The sequence below is a fragment of the Lampetra fluviatilis genome, chromosome 33 (assembly GCF_964198595.1).
Source record: "Lampetra fluviatilis chromosome 33, kcLamFluv1.1, whole genome shotgun sequence".
Taxonomy (NCBI): domain Eukaryota; kingdom Metazoa; phylum Chordata; class Hyperoartia; order Petromyzontiformes; family Petromyzontidae; genus Lampetra; species Lampetra fluviatilis.
Window position 1 is genome coordinate 11,465,561 of NC_136307.1, and position 13,392 is coordinate 11,478,952.

General features: G+C 61.7%; 1 protein-coding gene across 1 annotated transcript in view; it reads left to right on the forward strand.

Moving 5' to 3' along the window:
• TEX30 (testis expressed 30) overlaps positions 1 to 13,392 on the forward strand; it is a 37,883-nt gene that overhangs the window by 19,055 nt on the left and 5,436 nt on the right. The window contains exons 4-5 of the mRNA XM_078871695.1: positions 1,413 to 1,659; positions 6,993 to 7,044. Coding sequence (XP_078727821.1) covers positions 1,413 to 1,659; positions 6,993 to 7,044 — 299 coding nt within the window. The remainder of the gene's footprint in view (positions 1 to 1,412; positions 1,660 to 6,992; positions 7,045 to 13,392) is intronic.

The following is a 13,392-nucleotide window of genomic DNA, read 5'->3' on the forward strand; positions in this document are numbered from 1 at the left end:
TGTGTGTGGTAGGGGTAGGGGGTGGAGTGTGTGGTAGGGGTGGAGTGTGTGGTAGGGGTAGGGGTGGAGTGTGTGGTAGGGGTAGGGGTGGAGTGTGTGGTAGGGGTAGGGGTGTGTGGTAGGGGTGGAGTGTGTGGTAGGGGTGGAGTGTGTGGTAGTGGTGGGGGTGGAGTGTGTGGTAGTGGTGGGGGTGGAGTGTGTGGTAGTGGTAGGGGTGGAGTGTGTGGTAGGGATGGAGTGTGTGGTAGGGGTGGAGTGTGTGGTAGGGGTGGAGTGTGTGGTAGGGGTGGAGTGTGTGGTAGTGGTAGGGGGTGGAGTGTGTGGTAGGGGTAGGGGTGGAGTGTGTGGTAGGGGTAGGGGTGGAGTGTGTGGTAGGGGTAGGGGTGGAGTGTGTGGTAGGGGTAGGGGTGGAGTGTGTGGTAGGGGTAGGGGTGGAGTGTGTGGTAGTGTTAGGGGTGGAGTGTGTGGTAGGGGTGGAGTGTGTGGTAGGGGTGGAGTGTGTGGTAGAGGTAGGGGTGGAGTGTGTGGTAGGGGTGGAGTGTGTGTGGTAGGGGTTGAGTGCGTGGGTAGTGGTGGGGGTGGAGTGTGTGGTAGTGGTAGGGGTGGAGTGTGTGGTAGGGGTAGGGGTGGAGTGTGTGGTAGGGGTAGGGTGGAGTGTGTGGTAGTGGTAGGGGTGGAGTGTGTGGTAGTGGTAGGGGTGGAGTGTGTGGTAGGGGTGGAGTGTGTGGTAGGGTGGAGTGTGTGGTAGGGGTAGGGTGGAGTGTGTGGTAGGGGTAGGGGTGGAGGGTGTGGTAGTGGTGGGGGTGAAGTGTGTGGTAGTGGTAGGGGTGGAGTGTGTGGTAGTGGTGGAGTGTGTGGTAGGGGTGGAATGTGTGGTAGGGGTAGGGGTGGAGTGTGTGGTAGGGGTGGAGTGTGTGGTAGGGGTAGGGGTGGAGTGTGTGGTAAGGGTGGAGTGTGTGGTAGGGGTGGAGTGTGTGGTAGTGTGTGGAGTGTGTGGTCGTGTTAGGGGTGGAGTGTGTGGCAGTGGTAGGGGTGGAGTGTGTGGTAGGGGTAGGGGTGGAGTGTGTGTAGGGGTAGGGGTGGAGTGTGTGGTAGGGGTGGAGTGTGTGGTAGGGGTAGGGGTGGAGTGTGTGTTAAGGGTTGAGTGTGGAGTATGTATGTTGAACTTCTTTCGCACCGCACGTAGCCAACCATGCTAATCGGTGCGGGGTAGAGCTGCGAGTATGAACAAGCAACCGCCGTTGCCAAAAGACGTGTGGGGAAAGCTTTCAATCCAGCAGTGGATTAACAAAGGACAGTCGGTGCATTACGGCAATTTTAGCTGACCTTAACACCGACCCCAACCTGGACCCCCCCCCCCATCCTGTCGACCCGTGGAACCCCCCATGTTGCCCCCCTCCCCGCTCCCCCAGGTGCGCGAGGTGCAAGTTCCGTTTGAAGGCACGCGTCCTGGAGGCGCTGCTGTCCGTGCCCCCCGCGTGGGACCGCCGCCCTGCTCTGGCGCTGGCGGCGACGACGCACGGCGCCGGCGGGGACGCCGCGCTGCCCCAGCTGTGCGCCCTCGCCCAGAGCCTCCTGGCCGCGGGGGTGCCCTGCCTGCGCTTCACGTGCCGCGGGGGGACCCTCGCCTATCGGGTGCGCGCCTACCGCGCCGTGCTGGTAGGAGCGCCCCCTCCCCCACGTCCGCCACCCCACATACCCCCCCCACCCACTATACATCCCCCCCTTCCACCGTACCTCCCCCCCCCAACGTACCTCCCCCCACCACCATACCTCCTCACCACCATACTCCCCCCACCACCATACCTCCCCCCACCACCATACCTCCCCCCCCCACCATACCTCCTCCCCCCCACCATACCTCCCCCCACCACCATACCTCCCCCCACCACCATACCTCCCCCCACCACCATACCTTCCCCCACCACCATACCTCCCCCCACCACCATACCTCCCCCCCCACCTTACCTCCTCCCCCCCACCATACCTCCCCCACCACCATAACCTCCCCCCCACCAACCATACCTCCCCCCACCACCATACCTCCCCCACCACCATACCTCCCCCCCACCATACCTCCCCCCAACACCATACCTCCCCCCACCACCATACCTCCTCACCACCATACCTCCCCCCCACCACCATACCTCCCCCCAACACCATACCTCCCCCCACCACCATACCTCCTCACCACCATACCTCCCCCCACCACCATACCTCCCCCCAACACCATACCTCCCCCCAACACCATACCTCCCCCCACCACCATACCTCCCCCCAACACCATACCCTTCCCCCACCACCATACCTCCTCACCACCATACCTCCCCCCACCAACCATACCTCCCCCCAACACCATACCTCCCCCCACCACCATACCTCCTCACCACCATACCTCCCCCCACCACCATACCTCCCCCCAACACCATACCTCCCCACCCACCACCATACCTCCCCCAACACCATACCTCCCCCACCACCATACCTCCTCACCACCATACCTCCCCCCACCACCATACCTCCCCCCAACACCATACCTCCCCCACCACCATACCTCCTCACCACCATACCTCCCCCCACCACCATACCTCCCCCCAACACCATACCTCCCCCACCACCATACCTCCCCCCAACACCATACCTCCCCCCCACCACCATACCTCCTCACCACCATACCTCCCCCCACCACCATACCTCCCCCCAACACCATACCTCCCCCCACCACCATACCTCCTCACCACCATACCTCACCAAAAGGACCCCACAATCCACCTCGTCCTTCTCCTGCCCCCACCACTGGTTTTTGCACCCCCCCCCCCACTCCCAACAACCCTCCAAACCCTCCCCCACCAGTCCTCACCCTCCCCCACCAGTCCTCACCCTCCCCACCAGTCCTCACCCTCCCCCACCAGTCCTCACTCTCCCCCACCAGTCCTCACCCTCCCCCCACCAGTCCTCACCCTCCCCCACCAGTCCTCACCCTCCCCCACCAGTCCCTCACCCTCCCCACCAGTCCTCACCCTCCCCCACCGGTCATCACCCTCCCCCCACCGGTCCTCACCCTCCCCCCACCGGTCCTCACCCTCCCCCACCCAGTCCTCACCCTCCCCCCACCGGTCCTCACCCTCCCCCCACCGGTCCTCACCCTCCCTCCACGGTCCTCATCCTCCCCCACCAGTCCTCACCCTCCCCCCCACCGGTCCTCACCCTCCCCCCACCGGCCCTCACCCTCCCCCCACCAGTCCTCACCCTCCCCCCACCGGTCCTCACCCTCCCCCCACCGGTCCTCACCCTCCCCCACCAGTCTCACCCTCCCCACCAGTCCTCACCCTCCCCCACCAGTCCTCACCCTCCCCCACCAGTCCTCACCCTCCCCCACCAGTCCTCACCCTCCCCCCACCAGTCCTCACCCTCCCCCACCAGTCCTCACCCTCCCCACCAGTCCTCACCCTCCCCCACCAGTCCTCACCCTCCCCCACCGGTCCTCACCCTCCCCCCACCGGTCCTCACCCTCCCCCACCGGTCCTCACCCTCCCCCCACCGGTCCTCACCCTCCCCCCACCGGTCCTCACCCTCCCCCCACCGGTCCTCACCCTCCCCCCACCAGTCATCACCCTCCCCCCACCGGTCCTCACCCTCCCCCCACCGGTCCTCACCCTCCCCACCAGTCCTCACCCTCCCCCCACCGGTCCTCACCCTCCCCCCACCGGTCCTCACCCTCCCCCACCAGTCCTCACCCTCCCCCACCAGTCCTCACCCTCCCCCACCAGTCCTCACCCTCCCCCACCAGTCCTCACCCTCCCCCACCAGTCCTCACCCCTCCCCCACCAGTCCTCACCCTCCCCCACCAGTCCTCACCCTCCCCCCACCGGTCCTCACCCTCCCCCCGCCGGTCCTCACCCTCCCCCCACCAGTCCTCCACCCTCCCGCCCCACCGGTCCTCACCCTCCCCCACCAGTCCTCACCCTCCCCCCACCAGTCCTCACCCTCCCCCCACCGGTCCTCACCCTCCCCCACCAGTCCTCACCCTCCCCCCACCGGTCCTCACCCCTCCCCCCACCGGTCCTCACCCTCCCCCACCAGTCCTCACCCTCCCCCACCAGTCCTCACCCCTCCCCCACCAGTCCTCACCCTCCCCCACCAGTCCTCACCCCTCCCCCACCAGTCCTCACCCTCCCCCCACCAGTCCTCACCCTCCCCCACCAGTCCTCACCCTCCCCCCACCGGTCCTCACCCTCCCCCACCGGTCCTCACCCTCCCCCCACCAGTCCTCACCCTCCCCCCCACCGGTCCTCACCCTCCCCCCACAGTCCTCACCCTCCCCCCACAGTCCTCACCCTCCCCCACAGTCTTCACCCTCCACCACCAGTCCTCACCCTCCCTCACCAGTCCTCACCCTCCCCCCACCGGTCCTCACCCTCCCCCCACCGGTCCTCACCCTCCCCCCACCGGTCCTCACCCTCCCCCCACCGGTCTTCACCCTCCCCCACCAGTCCTCACCCTCCCCCACCGGTCCTCACCCTCCCCCCACCGGTCCTCACCCTCCCCCCACCAGTCCTCACCCTCCCCCCACCGGTCCTCACCTCCCCCACCAGTCCTCACCCTCCCCCACCGGTCCTCACCCTCCCCCACCAGTCCTCACCCCTCCCCACCAGTCCTCACCCTCCCCCACAGTCCTCACCCTCCCCCACCGGTCCTCACCCTCCCCCCACCGGTCCTCACCCTCCCCCATTGGCCCTCACCCTCCCCCACCAGTCCTCACCCTCCCCCCACCGGTCCTCCACCCTCCCCCCACCGGTCCTCACCCTCCCCCATTGGTCCTCACCCTCCCCCACCAGTCCTCACCCTCCCCCCACCGGTCCTCACCCTCCCCCACCAGTCCTCACCCTCCCCCCACCGGTCCTCACCCTCCCCCCACCAGTCCTCACCCTCCCCCCACCAGTCCTCACCCTCCCCCACCAGTCCTCACCCTCCCCCACCGGTCCTCACCCTCCCCCATTGGTCCTCACCATCCCGGTGTCCACCACGCCCGGTGTCCACCACGCATGCCTCGCCGGTAACGCGTTGCCATGGCGGTGCGAGTTCAATGCCGATCTCAGCAAGCACTGCTGCTGTCCGCCTCATGCTAATGACGCTCGCTCGTCACTGGTCTGCCCTCGACTGATTACACCCCCCCCTCTTCCACATCCTCACCAGTCTGGCCGCCCCCCCCACCCCCTGGGCCCTCGCCCCCCTCCCCCCCATCTTCCCCTCCCCCCACATGCCCCTCCCCCCTCCATTCTACTCCAGGACCCCTTCCCCCAATACCTCCCCCCCCCTTGTCCCTCTGCCTAAATGATCTGACACCCCCCCCCCCACTCAGCAGATATCTGCACTTCAGTGACGTCACCACGGCACAAGTTTATCGGGCAAATCGCTTGACGACATTACACGTCCATTACACTAGCCTATCACACATCCATCACACCACCTCCATCATACATCCATCACACCACCTCCATCGCACGTCCATCACACCACCTCCATCACACGACCATCACATCACCTCCATCACACGACCATCACACCACCTCGATCACACGACCATCACACCACCTCCATCACACGCCCATCACACCACCTCCATCACACATCCATCACACCACCACCATCACACATCCATCACACCACCTCCATCACACGTCCATCACACCACCTCCATCACACATCCATCACACCACCTCCATCACACGACCATCACATCACCTCCATCACACGACCATCACACCACCTTCATCACACATCCATCACACCACCTCCATCACACGTCCATCACACCACCTCCATCACACGACCATCACATCACCTCCATCACACGACCATCACACCACCTCCATCACACGACCATCACACCACCTCCATCACACGACCATCACACGACCATCACACCACCTCCATCACACAACCATCACATCACCTCCATCACACGACCATCACATCACCTCCATCACACGACCATCACACCACCTCCATCGCACGACCATCACATCACCTCCATCACACGACCATCACACCACCTCCATCACACGACCATCACACCACCTCCATCACCATCCATCACACCACCTCCATCACACGACCATCACACCACCTCCATCACACGACCATCACACCACCTCCATCACCATCCATCACACCACCTCCATCACACGACCATCACACCACCTCCATCACCATCCATCACACCACCTCCATCACACGACCATCACACCACCTCCATCACACGACCATCACACCACCTCCATCACCATCCATCACACCACCTCCATCGCACGACCATCACACCACCTCCATCACACGACCATCACACCACCTCCATCACACATCCATCACATCACCTCCATCACACATCCATCACACCACCTCCATCACACATCCATCACATCACCTCCATCGCACGACCATCACACCACCTCCATCACACATCCATCACACCACCTCCATCACCATCCATCACATTACCTCCATCACACGACCATCACACCACCTCCATCACACGACCATCACATCACCTCCATGACATCGCCTCTCTCAAACATCCATGAATCATATACTTGACAGGTCCATCACACCACCTCTCTCACATGCACTGCATCACCTCCATCACACATCACCCCATCACACATCACATCACCCATTACACATCACCCCATAATACATCACACACCACCTCATCACATATTATGTCACCCCATCACACGTCACCCCATCACACACCACCCCATCACACATCACCCCATCACACACCACCCCATCACACGTCACCCCATCACATCACGCGTCACGTCACCCCATCTTCTGCGTGCACCAGCATAGAGCCGCGTGGTGCAAGGAAACGGGCTGGCGAGCGACGCCATTGGAGTGGCCGAGCTCACGGTGCCGTCGCCTTCAAGGATGTGTGACCCCGGCATTGGGGTCATTAGGTCACGCCGTCGCGCCCGTGTCACCTGCAGGAGTATTTGCGGCACTCCTTGGAGCTGCGGCTGGAGGGCTGCGTGCTGGCAGGTAACGGGGCAAGCGCGGGACACCACGCCATCCAATCACATGGTCGACGTCCCGTCACGTGACCAACTCTCTCTGCATGCTTGTGTAGAGGTGTATTTGTAAAGATGTATGGGCACGGATGGGTAACAAACACAAGGGGCGTGGTTAGGGCCGTACACAGAGGAGGTGCTCACACCGACGTCCGCACCTGCATCCCCCACGGGCCCCTCCCGGGGGCCGATTGCTATAAAAGGTGGTGAGCCGGAGGGCTCGAGGTCGAGTGTTAGCTTTAACCAGCGAAGAGTGAAGACCAGCTAGAGTAGGCCCCGGAACTCCCCTGGCTCGCTGTCCTTGTTAGGACCGACCAGGGAAAGCCGGTGGCGTGGCCCCGAGAGCCCAGACTGACGTTCTTATAAGAGCCGGTCTGGAGACTCAGGGTGCCGGGATCCCAGCTTGACCAGGGCTGGGATAGATAGCCTCCCCTAGCTCCGTAGTGGAGGACCCGGGCGTAGGCTAGCCGGGTTAGACATTGGGTCTCCCTGTTAGACGGGTGAAGGGGCCGATACCCCTTCAAGTGTTGTGTATCCCCGTCTCTGTACATAAGTTGGTGTTAATAAATAAGTGTGCCTCCAACTACGTCGTCCGAGCCTCCTGCAACTTACTACATCTGGGGTCAGAAGTGATCGTTCAACGATGGACACACGAGGGACGACTCGTACCAGGGAGCCGGAGATGGAAGACACCTCGGCCGACTCGGCACCAGAGATGGCCGAAGTCGGATCCGAGCAGCCGGGGCCGAGTACACCCGCGCCGCAACGACAGGAAGGGTGGGGTGCGTCGGCCGAGGGACTTCGGCTGGCTCACTCCCGCCTGGCGGAGCTGCTCTACGCTGCGGCCGCCACGTTGGAGGAGATCACGCGGCTGGGGGCTGGAGAAGCTGCACGGGACGACGGCGGCCGACGCGCAGCGCCGTTTCCCGCCACCCCGACGCGGCTCGCAGTCAAATTTCCCGCCATCACTACAGTGGGAGCAGAGGGCGGGGCCGGCCCGCGTCAGGTGACCGCCGAGGGCCAAGCAGAAGCCGCGACGTCATCAACACCGGCCAGCGCGTCGCCAACGGAGCGACCGGCGATGCCATACGCGCAGCCCACCCACACTGTACCGGGTGCCGGGAACGACGGAGCGCGATCCACGACCACAGACGTCGCGTTACAGCAGCGACTACCGCTTCTCAAAGAGTTCGTGGGCGCGGACGGGGACTGGGGTGGCTTCAAGAGACGGTTCCTCGCTCATCAGGAGATGGCGAATTGGACGGACAGCGAAGCAATACGCGCGCTGCCGGCGATGCTGGACAACGACGCCCTGGCTACCCTCACCTTGGCGCCTAAAGAAAAGCGCGCCACACTGCAGTTGGCGCTGCAGCTTCTGTCCGCTGTCTACGGCCCGCCTTCGGACTGCAGGCAGCTGTTCCACGATCGCCATCGGGGCGCCAACGAATCGCCTCTGGCTTTCCGGACGGCTCTCCTGGCCCTGGCGAAGGCAGCTTTTCCGCGGATGGACGAGGAGGGAGTGGACGCCATTGTGGCGGAAAAGCTGTTGCTACTCGCGGACGAGCTGGACGTCGCCGTCTTGGCACAAGACGACACAGAGATGTCTTCCTTGCTGGTCGCGCGCCACATCCACGCGGGCTTGCAGTCCCTGCGTTGCAAGGCCGGCAAGGGGGTGGCCGGCCATGCCATGGTGGCTACCACCCTCCCATCGGAGGAGGTCTGCGGGGTGGAGCGGCGGGGGGAGTGGAGAACTGCGGGACCACAGGCTCGGAACGGACCGAGCCGCCAGGAGCAGCCCAGGCCATCTGGGGCGCTCACACGCTGCTACAACTGTGGCCTTCAAGGCCACGTGGCTTCAGGATGCTGGGCTCCTCGACAGCGCGGAGCGACACCTCGTCCGGACGCCGCGCCGCCTCCACCCAAGCTCCAGCAGAGAAATACGGTGAGTCGTGGCACCTCACACGTTTGGCCCATGCACACATCTGTCACACACTCACTCGCTGAAACAAACAGGGCTCGCAAATCGCCGGGCGTTGCGGCGGAGTGTTCTGAAATGCGGCGAGCGCTCCAACCGGGCCAGTGGTCGGAGCTCGCCCATCGTGTCGTTGCAGCGTCGGCGGGGTCGTCGGTCGTGGTCGGTCACATTGATGGGGTTGAGGTGAGGCTTTTAATTGACACGGGAGCATCGGCGACCATTATATCTGATTTGATTTATAACATCCTTCCCGTTCAAAGCCGTCCTTTGCTCCCCGTTGACGTGCCATGCTATGCTGCTAATGGGGGCTCGCTGGGCATCATTGGGCAGATCCGCGAAAAAATTTGCATTGGGGACATCAAATTATCTGGGCCGGTATTGGTTTCCTCCTCGCTGGCGGTTCCGTGCCTGTTGGGGACGGATTTCTTGGCCAAAATGCCTATCCGTATATTGATCGACCAGGGGTGCATCGAACTCCCGTCGGGCCGACGTGTAATGTTTTTGTCTTCCACCCGCCACGGAGCGTCGGGCATTTGCGACGGTGCAGGCGCTCGTGGCAAGGACTGTACACGTACCCCCAGGAGCTCAGATGCTCGTCCCTCTTAGGTTGCGTCGGCCGTTTGCTAAGGGGGTTGCGGATCGGGGGGTCTTGTTGGGACCATCTCGAGCCGGGGTCAATGGACCCGATTTGCTAGCGGCTCAGACCATGGTGAAAGGGGATGGGTACCCCTTCATTTCAGTCCTTAATGTGGGATCGCGAACGGCCGTGGTTCCTCAAGGGACCGTGCTTGCACACGCGACGCCGGCACCCTGTGAGGAACCGCTCGTCGGTCAGGTGAGCACCGATCCTCCGTCGCGACCGCATTCGGACCGTGATGACGGATGGCTGGATGCGCTTTGCGCGGGATCAGTGGACCTGTCCGACTCACAGCGTGAGAGGCTGCGAGTTCTCCTGAAAGAGTTTTCCGACGTTTTTAGTCAACACAAATTTGATATTGGTTGTACTAAATTGCTGCGACACCACATTGACACGGGTGACAGCGCGCCAATCCGCCAAAATCCGCCAAAATCCCTTTCGGTTGAGTCCCGCCGAAAAGGATCATGCCAAATCGGCCGTTGACGACATGCTAGCCGCCAATATCATATCCCCTTCCAACAGCCCTTGAGGCGCACCGATCGTTTTAGTGAAAAAACACGACAGCTCACTGCGGTTTTGTGTCGACTTTCGGCGGTTGAACAAAATTTCAGTAGCCGACGCGTACCCGCTTCCTCGAATGGATGAGTCGCTTGATGCCTTGGCGGGGGCGCGATTCTTTTCCACCCTGGATTTACTTTCTGGATTCTGGCAGCTTCCTCTGGATGACGAATCTAAACCTAAGACTGCTTTCCGTACACCGCACGGCCTTTTCCAATTTAACCGCTTGCCGATGGGATTACATTCTGCGCCGGCAACTTTTCAGCGGTTAATGGAACTGGTCTTGGCGGGCTTGCAATGGGATTCGTGTTTAATTTACTTGGACGATGTTATCGTCTTTAGCAAAACATTTGATGAACACCTCCAGAGGTTGCGTGCTGTTTTCCTCAAAATGCGGGCTGCCAATTTGAAATTTAAACCGCAGAAGTGCCATTTGCTCCGCGAATCGGTGTGCTATTTGGGTCATATTGTTGGACGCTCGGGGATATCCACTGATCCCGCCAAAACGGAATGCGTCAGCTCCTGGCCGACTCCCACCTCGGTGGGAGAGGTCAGGAGATTCATTAGGTTCGCGTCGTACTACCGACGGTTTGTGGCTGACTTCGCTACGATCGCGAAACCCTTGCATGCCTTGACGTCCAAGGGAGTCAAGTTTCGTTGGGGACCGGAAGAGGAGGCTGCTTTTCGCTCTCTCCGGGATACCCTGGTGGGGGCTCCGCCGTTGAATTATCCAGATTTCTCACAACCCTTCTTGCTCGATACAGACGCAAGTAACACGGGCATTGGGTGCGTGCTGTCGCAGCTCATTGGTGGCGTAGAGCATGTGGTGGCTTACGGTAGTCGGGTGTTGTCTCCGGCGGAACAACGGTACTGCGTTACCCGTCGTGAACTATTGGCGATCGTTTATTTAATTCAGCAGTACCGCCCATATCTGTACGGGCGACATTTCACTGTCCGTACAGATCATGCGGCGCTGCAGTACACCTTGCGGATTCAACAACCATCGGGACAGTTGTCTTGATGGTTGGAGATTCTCCAAGACTACGATTTTGTCACCACATATCGTAAGGGTGTCCGCCACACGAACGCTGGCGCTCTGTCGCGGTTGCCGCCCACTTCAGAGTGCGCTTGCCTCTTGGGTTCGGGGCGTTGTAGGCCTCCGAACGTGATCGCTGATTCGGTCCTTGTGGCCGCCGCCGATGCGCCTTCAACTTCGGGTCCTATCGAGCAAGAAGGGAGGGATTCCTTGCTGGGGTTGTCCGTTGCGGAGTGGGGACGCCTCCAAATGGAGGACACCTCCCTCCTCGCTTTGCGCCATCGCATCGGGGGGGGGGTTGGTCAGGGGGCGGCGAACGTTGACTCGTGGGGGTTGTTCCAGGGGCTTTTAATGCACTGGGACGTGAGATCCCGCCGCCAACGGCTGGTGGTGCCTTCAGCATTGAGGGGTAAAGTGGTGTGGGCTGCGCATGAGCGGCTCCTTCACCTGGGGACTCACAAGACCCTTGCCATGCTCCAGCTCGATTTCTTCTGGCCGGGCATGGCAAAGGACGTGGGGGATCTCCTGGGGTCGTGCACGCAATGCGCGCAGCGGAAGCCACCAGCGAGGGGGTCCAACCCTCCGCTGCAGTCGATAAAGGTTTCCCGGATTAACGAGCTCGTTGCACTGGATATTCTCGGGCCATTTCCCGCTACACCCAGGGGAAATAGGTACTTATTGACAAGGGTCGAATACTTCACGAGAGGGCCCATGGCCTGGCCCCTGGCCAACCAGTCGGCAGCAGCCGTCGCGGAGGCCTTTGTCCAGGGCTACGTCCTCGACAAAGGTGCTCCGGAATGGCTTCTGACCGACCAGGGTAAAACATTTTCGGGGAAACTCCTCCGCGAGGTGTGCGACCTCTTGGGTACGGATAAAATTCGAACCTCCCCATATCACCCGCAAACTGACGGGATGGTGGAACGGCTGCATCGGACTATCATGTCCATGCTGTCCCAGCAGGTATCGGAATCCCAGACCGATTGGGACCTTCACATTGCGGGTGTTTTGCAAGCCTACAGGATGGCTCCCCATGCGGCCACCGGATTTTCACCTTTCTTCTTAATGTATGGCCGCGAGGCTAACCCGCCTGTGGCGACTCAGCTGAAGCTCTCGACGCCTCAGGCAAACTCGAAATTGTCCGACCACGTTAAATTTAACATCGGGAAATTAACGGAGGCGCGGGAAGCGGCCATGCAAAATTCTGAACTCCGCCAAAGGGCGAATGAGAGGCTTAGGCTGGGGCGGGCACATGTGCTCCAATGGAAACCGGGGGACAGGGCATGGTTGCACTGTCCCCAGGTGCCACTGGCGACCTCGTCGAAGCTGGTACGGCCGTGGCGGGGGCCCGTGGAGGTCATACAGGTCTTGCATTCGCAATGTGTACGCGTCAAGTGGGGGAAGCGTCGGTGGTACGTGCACCCCTCCAGGTTGAAACCGTTCATTACGCCGCCCCGTGTTCCTCACACACACACGCGTGGCCAAACGTGTGAGGGGTCCGCCGACTCCCCGACTTCGCTGCTTTCGCCTAACCTGACACCGACTGTTCCACCTCCAGGTGCACCAGGAGTGACGTGCCCACGACCGCCAACCCCTCCCGGGGGGGTCGGGGGTCGCTCAGCAGTGAAGCCAGACACTCTCACACCCGGACTGTCGACACCCGCCACTGGCCAAGCCGGGGCTGCCCCTTGTGACGGGCCCGTCGCAAGAACGCGCTCCAAAACGCGCAGACTTTTGTGAGGTCGGCCGTTGGGGGGCCCTTGCGGAAGGGGGAGGGCGTCCTGGGTACGTGTATATATGTTGGTTTTACGGGATGGGGTATTTATTCAGGGGGGGTGCGTCGGGTTATTTTTCTCTTTCCTGTTGTTATTGTTGTTATTGGTATTGTTGTTGTTCTTGTTAAAATTACGCGAGGCACACACGGATTTGGGGGGGATGCACCTTTATTGTGATTTTGTTGCAGCCGGGGATGGCTGCGGGCTGTACAGGGGGGGGTGATGTAGAGGTGTAATTGTAAAGATGTATGGGCACGGATGGGTAACAAACACAAGGGGCGTGGTTAGGGCCGTACACAGAGGAGGTGCTCACACCGACGTCCGCACCTGCATCCCCCACG